This window comes from Pollachius pollachius (assembly GCF_949987615.1).
Source record: "Pollachius pollachius genome assembly, chromosome: 2".
Lineage (NCBI taxonomy): Eukaryota > Metazoa > Chordata > Actinopteri > Gadiformes > Gadidae > Pollachius > Pollachius pollachius.
The window spans coordinates 47,105,149-47,118,423 of NC_136935.1; the positions used below are offsets into that span (position 1 = coordinate 47,105,149).

General features: G+C 46.3%; 1 protein-coding gene across 1 annotated transcript; it reads left to right on the forward strand.

Annotated features, from left to right (window-relative positions):
- The first annotated feature begins 6,873 nt into the window (after nucleotides 1-6,873).
- Nucleotides 6,874-13,109, forward strand: dusp5 (dual specificity phosphatase 5). The gene is made up of 4 exons (XM_079730462.1): nucleotides 6,874-7,332; nucleotides 8,201-8,340; nucleotides 8,853-9,072; nucleotides 12,328-13,109. Exons 1-4 carry the CDS (start codon nucleotides 6,969-6,971, stop codon nucleotides 12,750-12,752), a joined length of 1,149 nt encoding a protein of 382 aa, XP_079586588.1. The 5' UTR covers nucleotides 6,874-6,968; the 3' UTR covers nucleotides 12,753-13,109.
- Nucleotides 13,110-13,275: the final 166 nt, after the last annotated feature.

Consider the following 13,275-nt stretch of genomic DNA (forward strand, 5'->3'; position numbering starts at 1 on the left):
GTCTGCGTCTGTGTCGCTCCGATTAGAGAATAATCTTCAAATCTGTACGAGATGGACAGAATGTAATTCCCGTTGAGAGGATTTGCCCTCATGACTCCCACACAGAGGTAGAAAGGGAGGGAGGAGGTGGCGGGGGGAGGGCGAGACGAAGGGACGAAGGAAGGCGTGTGCAGAGCTGAGGCGGTTTGGGGGTAGGGGTCTCCAGACAGATGAAGAGGGGATGAGGGAGAGAGAGAAGGGCGGTATAGGGGCCCAGGTGAGGGATCATTGGTTCATGGTGGAGGTGCATCAAATCCTCTTTTATCTCTGTCTCCTGGGGATTCCTGCCATGGTTTCTGTTGAAGGTCACAGTGGTTTGTTCCTATATGATAGGCTCTGTGAATGTGCTGACCCCTGCAATCATTACATCATGGGTCGCTTTTTGAATGTAGGTGAAATCCAAATTCCTGTTATGTACTATTTACATGTAAAGAGCAACTTCCCAGAGGAACTAACGTTAATGTGAAAGCATTATAACAGGTTATTTTCTTTTCCTTTTGCGCACGACAACAGATAATGAGGGAACATTGTGAGGCATTCCAGCATGATTGATTAAATGGTTGTATTTCGGGCTTCAGCTTATACGTCTATATTTGTCTTTGGGAAAAGCCGAAATATTAGACATATTCATTGGACACAATACATTCATTCATTGGTTTTGATTCAACAGCAAATCAATTGATTTGCTTTTCATACGTCTCTAGTGAACATGGACGATTCTCCGTATTTTGGTGTGTTAATGGCTTGCAGGCTTTTTGCCGCAATACTTTTCAGGACTTATTTCTGAAGTATTTCTTATTCTATTATCTCTCTAACCAGCCTGATCTTATTTCCTAATAAAGATCATTACATGTTCCTCTGAGCTAATCTAGCCATCGCACGTGAAACGACTCAACAGTAAAACCGTATCTCTCTCCCAAGGTTTTTTTTAATTGTGTCACTTCATTAGATTAGAAAACCTTAAAGGATTTTGCGCTTCCGTCTTACGCAATGTTCAAGAAAAAGGGCAAATCGAATTACCCTAGAGGGCACGTATTTCAATACTTTTACTGTTTCAGAACTCATAACTTCTAGTTAAGTTGCACATTGAAAACACAAGCACACATCGCTGCAGAGAATAACTTCACATTGTTTGGAGGAATGTCTGAGGCTGCAGGGGAACGTACTTCCTCCAGTACAACAAAGGCCGGCTTGCTTACACTACTTGTGAGGAAATGCTGAGGATGAAGGTTTTGTTGCCAGTATGTCATTCTGGTGTCCTGCTGTTGGGGAGGCGATAGAGTGACCTCATAGAGTAATCTTAGACGATATTTGACAAGCCTTTCTCACAGGTTTTAAAATGCTACAAACCTTGAACATTGTGGAGGGTTTTACTCATTTTAACTCAAGTTCGATTATGATGGACACAAAGTATCTATTATCATTGCAACGTCACTTTGGAAACATAGCTGTACATTTGTCTGTCTTAACTTTTAGCTCTTGACAAAAGTTACTAAGCCTTTACTTCTTTTCCTTCTTGATCTGAAATTGCTTCACTCACGGAATCCCCACAGAAGATATTCCAAAGGTTTACTCACCATGAGGCTGATATGATGTTTATAACCTCCTCAGAGCAAAGAACTTAAAGAGGCTAAAGTCTGTTTATACTCAGGGAACTGCTTGTTTCTTCCACCAAATTTGTACTCAACACTAACTTTCCTTTCCAAGTAACAAACTGTGAACCATCGCTCTGAACGGAAGGAGGTATGAGCCCCAGGACAAACACACCACATACACACTCACTGGAGGCGCGTCTCCGTTTTATATGCAGGACATGGTGTTATTAGAAGAGAATATGTAAGCTTTCGTCTGTGCCTGCCGGTCAACACCTCAAGCTGTCCACATTTCTGGACGTTTATCTTTGCTTGCAGTGGACGGGGACGTGTGGTGCCTAACATCCGATCGAATGTTGTTTAAATAAATGCATCACCTGTTTCACAGAAAGGCAGTGGAAGTGAAAATGCGGAGACACACAAAGGGAATTACCGAGTCCGCCTCACAAAGGCAGTGTTTAATTCCTCTTTACTGGTTAAATATGAGGCCCTTGACTCATTCGTCTTTCATAGCTTCCTTTTTTTAGGGAAGTAATCTCCCTTTACATTGTGATCCTGGACGGAAGCCTATTGTGTGCTTTAATTATTCATAATGTTTTGCGCAAATGGGGAAAACCAAAATGGGAGTAAGCGAGAGTAAATAAAAGAGACTCTCTCCTTTACACTGATGTACCGCTCGTGTGCTGTGGAGCTAAGCCCATTATTTGTGTTTGGTCTCAGTGGAGCTATACAGTGGCTGAAAAGAAAAGCACCATATGTTCTCAACCAACCTTCGCTAATGTCCTCCAAGGGTTTAATTAGCTTAACAATGTCTTCAATGTCATGATAGAGATGTTTGATTCATTTAACTAGACCGCCATAGTGTTTGTCCAACTGGGCAAAATGTATTGCTGTCCAGAAGAGGCTTGAGTGGGTCTGCTGTCTGGTACCTCAAGGTATAAATAGTACTTGCGATTCTTTATGTCCTCGATGCTGTGTTGTTGCAAATATTGGATGAGAAAACACATTCTGCCTTTGAAATCGAAGGGAAGGGATTCTGGTATTTGTACAGATTAAGCCCACCCAAATCTCGGACTCAGCAGTCCTTCCATGTTATGGCAGAACAGGGGGTGGGGGTGTGGGGGGGGTTGAACAGAGCCAGAAATAAACACCTTCGAGGGGCGGAAATAAGCCTTGTTCTTCTTTCTTTAAAAAATGAATCAATGTGGCCAGTCTGTATGGTGTATAACTCCCAGTTCACCGAGATCTGAGCTTGTCTGCCACCCTTTTGATATTATTATTGATTTGTTAGACTCGGGCCAACCAGGCCCTACCCTGCCACTCCCCACACGTACGCACGCGCACACACACACACACACACACATACACAAGCATGCGTACACACACACACATACAGCTGCATCCACACCTTAACCAAATAGTGAAATGCTCCTCACTCGTGACCAGTAGCTATTTATCTTACGTAATCTGTATTCTGTGCAACCTCTTTCCGAAATTGTAAGAAATACAGTTCTCTGAGTGTACAAAGCTACATGCAGATTAAAGGTATATGTGCTGCCTTTAGTTTTTTACCTTGAATTAGATTGGAAGCTTCATTTGTTCTTCATAGTGTTGAGGTTTTTCCAGGTCTCTCTCTCTCTCTCTCTCTCTCTCTCTCATTGGGTCATCTTAATGTCTCTCTATCTTGCTCTTTCTCTCTTGAAATACCGTGTTGTTCTGCCTGGAAGCATTGGGACTCTTGAGCCTTGGGTGGAGGTGAGTCAGACCCTTGGAGCAGTGTGTGTGTGTGTGTGTGTGTGTGTGTGTGTGTGTGTGTGTGTGTGTGTGTGTGTGTGTGTGTGTGTGTGTGTGTGTGTGTGTGTGTGTGTGTGTGTGTGTGTGTGTGTGTGTGTGTGTTCATATGCGTGTGTGTGTATCTCATTATATCCTTGTTTGAACCCAGTGACACCAAAAGTTTCTGTTTCATAATGGTCCGCCTGTTCGAATAAATGTCAGCATTTTCCAACACTAGGGCTATACGACAGACAGTTACAGTGCCTCAGATAATATCATAACTGTAATAAGTGTCGGTTAGAATTATAACCTTTTTGGGAGTCTAACCTAAGTCCCAGATTCAAATAGATGCTGGATAGTTCGTCATCACAGTATTATTATAACTAAGTGACATGTAGAAAAAAGCTATTTAAAAAAGGAGTAATGAAATGGGTTGAAACATGGGCTGAGGTTATAGCTTATACCTATTCTAGCTAAATATTACACAAGATATAATAGGGTTACATATTAAAATTAAATGTCACAAACTCAAAAACAGATCTGTATAACCGTGTCCTTAGCAACTTATACATTTTCGTTCAAATTCCTTTTTCGCCTGTTTTCTGTGTTAACCATTCGTGAGCTTGTTCTCTGCCAGGGAAGCGAGCATGACTCTGTAATGTCTTAATCTAGTGAGCTGTTACCTGGAAACAAATCGCTCTTCCAAAAAGTTTCCAAAACAGAAAGGTGAACTCCCAACGTATCGCTCTCAGCGGTCAACCGAGTTGAGTGGTGAAGAAGAATTGCAGCAGTTTTGTTTTCACACACTATTCTAAGGAACCAGAGTAATGCTGTGGGCATCTTGTCTCGCTGTCGGCACACCAGGAAGCACCTGTTTGGCGGTGCTACAGTCAGGGGGAGCGGGAGAGAGAGGGGGAGGGAGGGGGAGAGAGAGGGTGGAGGGAGGGGGAGAGAGAGGGGGGAGGGAGGGGGAGAGGGAGGGGAGGGAGGGGGAGAGAGGAGGGATGGAGGGGGAGAGAGAGGGGGGAGGGAGGGGAGGGAGGGAGGGGAGGGAGGGGGAGAGAGGAGGGAGGGAGGGGGAGAGAGAGGGGGGAGGGAGGGGGAGAGAGAGGGGGGAGAGAGAGGGAGGGGGAGAGAGAGGGGGGAGGGAGGGGAGAGAGAGGAGGGAGGGGGAGTGAGGGAGGGGGAGAGAGTGGGAGAGAGAGGGAGATAAGATGAGAGACGGAGGGGGAGTGAGCTGGAGAGACAGGGAGGGAGGGGGAGAGACAGGGAGTGAGGGGGAGGAAGGGGGAGAGACAGGGAGGGAGAAGGAGAGATGGGGAGAGACAGAGGGGAGCGAGGTGGGGAATGAGGGGGAGAGACGGAGGGGGAGGGAGGGGGGGAGTGAGGGGGAGAGACAGAGGGGATCGAGGGGGGGAGTGAGGGGGAGAGACAGGGAGGGAGGGGGAGAGATGGGGAGAGACTGAGGGGATCGAGGGGGAGGTGTTTAGGCGAGGACGACTCATTGTTTCTGTTCTTGTAAATTCTGGTGAAAGGGGGATTTCTTCTGAGGATTGGCGGTTCCTGAATATTAGTTGCGTGGCTTGGTTACCGAACTGATTTGAAAAGACCCCAGCCACACTGAATATTATGCTTCATAGGATGCTTCACTGGATCAGCAGTGAATCTTGCAAACCATTAATAACATATACTGCCTTGGTATGCGGATAAGCAAATGACTTTAGGAGAGAGAGAGAGAGAGAGAGAGAGAGAGACTGACTGACTGACTGACTGACTGACTGACTGACTGACTGACTGACTGTGGTTGCTCCAGTGTTGTTGGGGCTGGGAGGGGGGGGGGGTCTCCAATACAGCCAGAATGATGTCACAGCTCCAGATTAGACTAGCCCACATGGCATGCTGCCTTCTGTGTCTATAATCCCCAGCCCCTCCATTCAGCTGCACTTCCTTTACCTGCTTAAAGACAGACCCCACCATATCTGTCTCACTCTAACTATACATCCATTCCCTTACCCATCCAGCCCTACAACGTATGTATGCAAGTAAATATGTTTGTATGTAATATGTACGTATGTATGTATGTATGTATTTTTGTTTGCATACACAGATGTATGCATGCCGTCGTTCATAATTATGATTAAACAATACAATAATATGATTAATGGAGCAGAGAAAAACCAATCCCTCATATCTTCATTCATAAGGTCCTCTTTCGTAGAGACACACACATTCACACGGTCCTCAGTGGAGACGCACACATTCACGCGGTCCTTTGTGGAGACGCACACATTCACACGGTCCTCTGTAAAGACACACACATTCACGCGGTCCTTTGTGGAGACGCACACATTCATATGTATAGACAGACAAATTCATACCGTCCTCTTCTAGAAATAGACACAGGAATAGAAATGTATTGTATCTTGTCTGTTGGTAAACCAACAGACACACACACACACACCCTTCCCCTTTTTCCACACACTGGACCCCAAAAAACACACAGCTGTACATGAGACCGCTCTCCTGTCTATCTACCTGCCTACCTACCTGTCTGTCTGTCTTTCTAGCCATATATACAGAGATACACCCACCCACACATATATGTACCTACACACACACACACACACACACATACACACACACTTGCAGGCGGTATGTGTGGAGATGGGAGTCTGTTGTTTATCCTTCCTGTCATCTGTGTGTCTCTATCTCTCCCTCCCCTCCCTCTCTCTCTAGTGCTCTCTTACTCTATCTTATTCCTTTGAACAGAATGTCCTTATCACTGCTATTTACCATATCTTTCTTTCCTTCTTTAGTCCTCTTTTTTTTTGCATACCTGTTGAACTTGTTAGTCAAACGCTTGGCGGTGCAAGGATAAGAGTGCAATATTGACAACTTCACACTCTTCAAACAAGTCATATTTACATAAACGGATGCATCCATGCACACATGCCCAAAGCAGTTTATTATGAATAGATTCGTATTGATCTGTGTATTTGAATTGTGTCTATGTGGGATTGCAGTGTGGCCTTTAAACCGATTGGGTCATTTGAGAGATTAGGTCCAGCCGTCAACCGGTAGAATGTTGCTGCTCTGCATGGGACTGAGAGCTAATGTTGTTGTAGTCATTTGCACACGTTTCCCCATTCGTGTATTTGAAGAGAGTGGTGCCATTTGCTTCCCGATTACTATAATCTTAATTTTACCGAAGAAGGAAACGTAAAGCGAAAAAAGATTATGAAGCGAAACGATAGCGGCATATGAGTAACAGTTGATTCAAACATGAACTATTTCCCGAGACGAGGGAGGGAGGAGTCACACAGCGCAGCAACACCAGTGTGGGCGCACTTGGCTGTCGTTTCACACCGGTGTCCGTATATGGTTCGTGACGTCACGCTCCGGAGGTCCCGTTCACTTAAAACTCCTCGGACGGAATCCCCTCGGAGGAAATGTAGAAGCAGACAGGACGCAGGGCTCACACACAGCTCGGCCGCACCGCTCGGTTAGACTCTCAGTTAATTCTTCAGGCAATAATAACAAAGCAACAACCACTCAGCGGTCAACATGAAAGTCTCAAGCATAGACTGCCGGCGTCTGAAAAAGATCCTAAGGAAGGAATCTGGAAGCTTTCTCGTCGTGGACTGCCGACCTTACTTTGAATTCACGAACTCTAACATCAAAGGTTCTTTGAACGTCAACTTGAATTCGGTAGTCGTCAGGAGGTGTAGAGGAGGGCTGGCGTCCGTTCAGTTTGTCATCCCCGATGAGAGAGCTCTTCTACGGCTCCGGGAGGGGAGCATATCAGCGGTCATAGTTCTGGATGAGCGGACACCTCATTGGCAAAAACTGAAGAAGGACAGCATTGCACAGATCGTCCTTAATACCCTTTCACATCTAGCCAGTGGAGCAAACATATGTTTCCTGAAAGGTAAGAACCTTTTAGGGTCCATTTTTTGTTATGTTCCGACTTTGTGAAGAACAAAAAACAAACGCTTCCAGGCTTCATATTTATTTTGGGTTTGGTACACACACCTTATGGCTGTAACCTAAAAATGTCAATCCAATGTCAATTATATCCGCCCAGACCTATATCCAAATTGGACCGATTTTTCCAAATACTGCAATTTTTTTGAAGATAAATAGAGTCCTATATGCTATATATTTAGAAGAAGCAAGTACCCAAAACAATCAAATTCATACCCAATGTGAGAATGTTATTTTTTTTTTATCCTTCATTGTTTTCCAATCAAATATCACAAACGTAGGCCTACACACACATACACAGTGTTGATTCCACGATAATATTTTAATTGACACATCGTTATTGTTATTTTTATCCATAAACGTCAGAGAAGGCATAGCCTACACGGGTGGGTCACCGAGGGATGTGGACTACAGAGCGATATGGTGTGCGTAAGGGCTGAGTCAGAGGATTCAATGTGTGGTAGAATAAGCTTATCTGAAAAAGCACCACCAATGGGTCGTTCACAACGACTCAGAAAGGAAAGGAGTACTGAATTATACATAGTTATCAAACCCCCTGCTCAAGAATCCTTCACCACACAATTATTTCCGTCTGTCACCTCCTCAGACATCAGGATATTGGCCTAATCGAATTAGTGGTCGACGCCAACCGCGATTAATTACGCATTGATATGCGTAATTACAAACAATCCACCGTCTCTTAAATGGTTTTCCAATTTCATGTGTGAAAACGGAGGGATAGGTATACACACACCTATACGACTACAATCAGATTCACTGAAATTAATCACGGTTTTTTTCTTCTTTTACAGGTGGATACGAGAACTTCCAGTCTAATCATCCAGAACTTTGTAACGATGTGAAAACCGTCGTCCAGATTGACACTGAACCAGAGAAACGACCCCTCAGTCGCTGTGATCCGCTCTCCTTCCCCAAACCAGACTATGATCAGGTATGACACCGGATTGCACGAACGGATTGCTTTTTTTATTATTATTTGTTGGTTATCTTTTTCTAATCATCACGACATTATTTAAATCTTGTAGCCTATAAATAATTACATCTAGTCATTCCTTACATCTGTTTGCAACCTCTCTTTTACAAATTTCCCACCCATACGTTATTTGCCAATTTGACTAGATTACTGAACTATCATCCATAGTTTTTTCTCTGTTTAGAAAATAAAGAGAGGTTCCTCTTATCTGGGCAGATAAGATCCAATGCTATGCAGATAAACCTCTGCTCTGACCTCTCTCCTGCCTTCACGGCCAAATAGTTTTGACTAGAATCGGCCATAACACGCAGTCAGGTGTATTGGCTGTTGGGGAGGGGGGGGGGGGGGGGAGTGCTTTGACTATCTGAAGGGAGGTCAGAGAATTAGCATTTGCGGCGTCTATTTCACCATGGAACCGTCAGACTCACCCGTCTCTCTCCCCCCCCCCCCCCCCCCCGTCTCATGCTCAGGGTAAACCCGCGGAGATCCTGCCTTTCCTCTACCTCGGCAGTGCCTACCACGCATCCAGGCAGGACTATCTCAGCGACCTTCGCATAACAGCCTTGCTCAACGTGTCCCGCCGGGAGCTGCAGCCCACCAAGGAACGCTTTGACTACAAGTGGATCCCTGTGGAAGACAATCACATGGCCGACATCAGCTCCCACTTCCAGGAGGCCATCGAATTCATCGGTGAGTCGAGGGCTCGAACACACTCAACGCTCACACATTGCTCCTCGATCGGGAGGGGGTTCTGTCCTGAACCACTACTCTCAAGTCCTGGTTTTGGTCAAGCAACACCTTTTGGGGGAAGTAGGCCGCGCTCGGTGTGTGAGTCACACCACTGAGCCACGTAAGAAGCCACGTAAGAACCCTGCCAATTAAAAGTGCACAGAGGATCAACAGCCTTACACAGGCTTACTGAGCAGGGTTATACAATGGTGCAAACAAACGGAGACACTTTGTGTGTGTGTGTGTGTGTGTGTGTGTGTGTGTGTGTGTGTGTGTGTGTGTGTGTGTGTGTGTGTGTGTGTGTGTGTGTGTGTCTCCCCTTTGTAAACACCTACACCGTCTGAAAACGGCTTGTTCCAAAGTAGAGACAGAGGACGCACACACAGAGTTGTCATTAATCAGTCTACCTCTTCCCCCCCCGCCCTCAATCCTGCCGCCTCTCGACCATGCAATCTGGTTCTCTTCAGAGGGAAGGCCCCCCCCCCCCTTCCCCCTGCCCTCACCCCCCCCCCCCCCCCCCCCCACTCCCCCCCACCCCCCACAACGACACATCTTCTTAGGTTTAAAAAATTAAGACGATGCTGTCATCGCCTCCCACGCCTAATCTCTGTGGCTTTACTCTGCTAGGGCGTGGCCTGCCAGGGTGACAAACCTAATGAGTAGTTAGTAATGGCTGGTAATCCAACACACAAACACACACACACTCTTGTTGTTTACAAGAAAAGGATAGGACAGGATGTCTTCAGAGGCACCAGGGTGGCTGCTCCGGTGGACCCAATGTGATTCGTACACAGATTTGAGGGAGAGAATCTGTCACACATATACAGAGAGACCACAAAAAAGCGAGGGAGGGATAGCGAAAGAGAAAGAGAGAGAGAAGTGAGGTGTTGGGTATTGGTGGATTTATTTATATATATATATATATATATATATATATATATATATATATATACACACATACACACAATGCTCTCGTGGCTATTTATAGACCGTTGCAGACGGTTCTCGCCCACGGGAGTGTTGGACTGACCTCCGTTGGGTGGGCTGCTATTATTGGTATTGTTTGTTTAGCCCACCTACATGCAGGGCACCTCTGTGTCAGCCAACATCATTACATAAGGCATTCAATAGGTTCTCGCAGCAGGTTTAGCCATCGCACAGGAAGGGCCTCTGAAAGCTGTTAATCGTGATTAGACCAAATCCATGCCAGCGCTGCTGGCCGGATGGAAAATCAATCTCTAATCAGGAAACTCTTACAGCAGATATGTATGCGTGTGTGTCTAATGCGTGAGCTGGTATGAGTGCCTGTCTGTGTGAGTGCTGTGGGGTGGGGGTTGTTGTCGTCCATCCACAAAGAGGAGTGACGACATTGGCTTCATGACAATAAGCACCTCCAACCAATGAGGTTCCCTCGTTTCAAGGAAGGTTGTTAGGTCAACCCACGTCCTTCATCATTCTCTCCTGCCCTCACTGGCCCCACCCCTTCCCTCCTCTCCAGATGCCACTGTCATGATTCATTCATGTGCTGTGTTTTCCTCCTCCGCTGTCAGAAGCCATTGCTGCCTATTATCATCACCCCCAGCCCTGCAGGCCACTTAGAGGTTGTAGGTTTCCCTTGGTCAGCAGTCGCACGTAATGAGCCGACCATGTGGGGTCGTTTAGAACCCCACATGGTCGAATGAATGGGTATTCTTATTGCGTTAGTGCATCTCGAATGAACCTCTGCATTTAGATATCCCGGACACGTTTTAATGTGTGTCTGGATGTCTTGTTGGATGCTCAATTTTGGTATTGGGTTTGAGAGCTGGCATGTAGGGCAGGAGGAACGGGCATGAAGGTGCAGTGGAACAGTTTGTACATTTTGGAGATTTAGGACAAACACATTATGTCGGTAAAGTGGGCGCATGAACAGGAGCCCAGCAGGAAAATAAAAGCGTGAAAAATAAAAAAGGACACAGACAGAGAGGGGTTGTGTAGGCACAAGCGGTGACGGTGTAAGCAGGGCATCGTGACAGGTGTAGGCAGGCGGGTGGTGTTAGATATACAGGCAGCATGCGTGAACGTTTTTCACACACACACACACACACACACACACACACACACACACACACACACACACACACACACACACACACACTGCTCTGTAACACACACACACACACACAGGGCTCTGTAACACACACACATACACACACACACACACACACACACACACACACACACACAGGGCTCTGTAACACACACACACACACACACACACTAACAGCTCTAACACACACACACACACACAGGGCTCTGTAACACACGCACGCACGCGCACACACACACACACACACACACACACACACACACACACACACACACACACACACACACACACACACACACACACACACACACACACACACACAGGGCTCTGTAACACACACACACACACACACACACACACACACACACACACACACACACACACACACAGGGCTCTGTAACACACACACACACACACACACACACACACACACACACACACACACACACACACACACACACACACAGGGCTCTGTAACACAGTGCACCGAGCAGCACTCCCACTGAGGCGTGGCAGGAGAGTGGTCTCATGTACAGCTGTGGTGACTCATCCCAGCCCCCGAGGAGTGGAGCACAGTGTGTGTGTTTACCAACAAGCCAGATCCTATTACTTCCTCTTCATGTCCGTTCCTATATAGGATATGAGACATGAATGGAATAATTGTGCAAGGACCCGGGTCCGGGTGATATGGAAGAATTGTTGTAGTTGAATCGTGTATGTGTATTTTGATATCTTGTGTGAGAGCCATTTTGGTTGATAGCTCTCTGTCACCGGGTTTACCTTACACAACGGGTAAAATTATAACCTCACAATTTCACACTCAGTCAGTACATATAGTCCATGATATATTTACCACACTATGTCCTCTGCCATAGATGCCAGTTACGTGGACTGAAATATAGTCAATGTTGTGATGAATCATCGTCATCCAACGCTGCAGTTTCCGTAACATCCTCGTGAGCGTTTTCATTATCAGTTGATAGGTTATCTCTTCGTGCAGCTGATAGTGAAACCTCAGATCCTGGAACATCCGTGATGATGCATATGCTGAATCGTAACTCTGGGTAATCAACCAAAACCAATTTTTTATTGACGTGTCCCTTCTTTGTCCTCTTTTGTGGTTCCAGATCGCGTGAAGCAATCGGGCGGCAAGGTCCTGGTTCACTGTGAGGCGGGCATCTCGCGCTCGCCCACCATCTGCATGGCCTACATCATGAGGACCCAGCGGCTGCAGCTGGACGAAGCCTTCGACGTCATCAAACAGTGTCGGGCCCTCGTCTCGCCCAACTTCAGCTTCATGGGTCAGCTCCTGCAGTTCGAGTCGGAGGTCCTTTCCTCCGCCCCGGTCCACGTCGTGGCCACGCCGGAGCCCGCCACGCCCTGCGCGCTGGAGTCGGCGTCCTTCTTCACCAGCGAGTTCACCGTCCAGAACTTTGAGCCGTCCTCCGCGACGTTCAGCCTTCCTACCTCGTTCCTGGCCCCGCTGCCACCGCCCCTTCAGACCCCGGGACACCGCCAGTTCAACCTGAGCCCGATAACAGCACTGCCTTAATAGTACACACACACGAGAACTGTGACTCTTGCTTATAGTCTTACTTGAAAAAACGACGGGGACGAAAAACTAAAATACGCGTGTCAACGCTTTGTGTGTGCTTGTCTGCTGTTCGCACCAGCAAAGTGAGAGGACTGGATGATCACTGAAGGACACAGAAATGTCACGGTTATAGTATTTAAGTCTATGAAGTCTGTCAGCCACAGCTATGGATGCTGCTGGCTTGTCTTTTGTCGTTTTGAGTGAGAGAGCACAGCGTTGAACTGCAATATACATGCCTTAGGTTGATATTGTACTTTTTATTTGCTTATTGATACAGCCAGCCTGGTATTTGAACATAATTTATTTGATAATTATTGTCTGTCTGTCCTACTTTTCTCAACAAATGTGGTTGTCAATAAAAACAATGTACCACAGTTTAAAAGTTGTTTCTATCTGTTTTATAGCCTGCATTATATACAATTTGCAATATGCAACAATGAAACTGATCGGATTTCCGTTATTCTTGGTTGTGTGGACCATG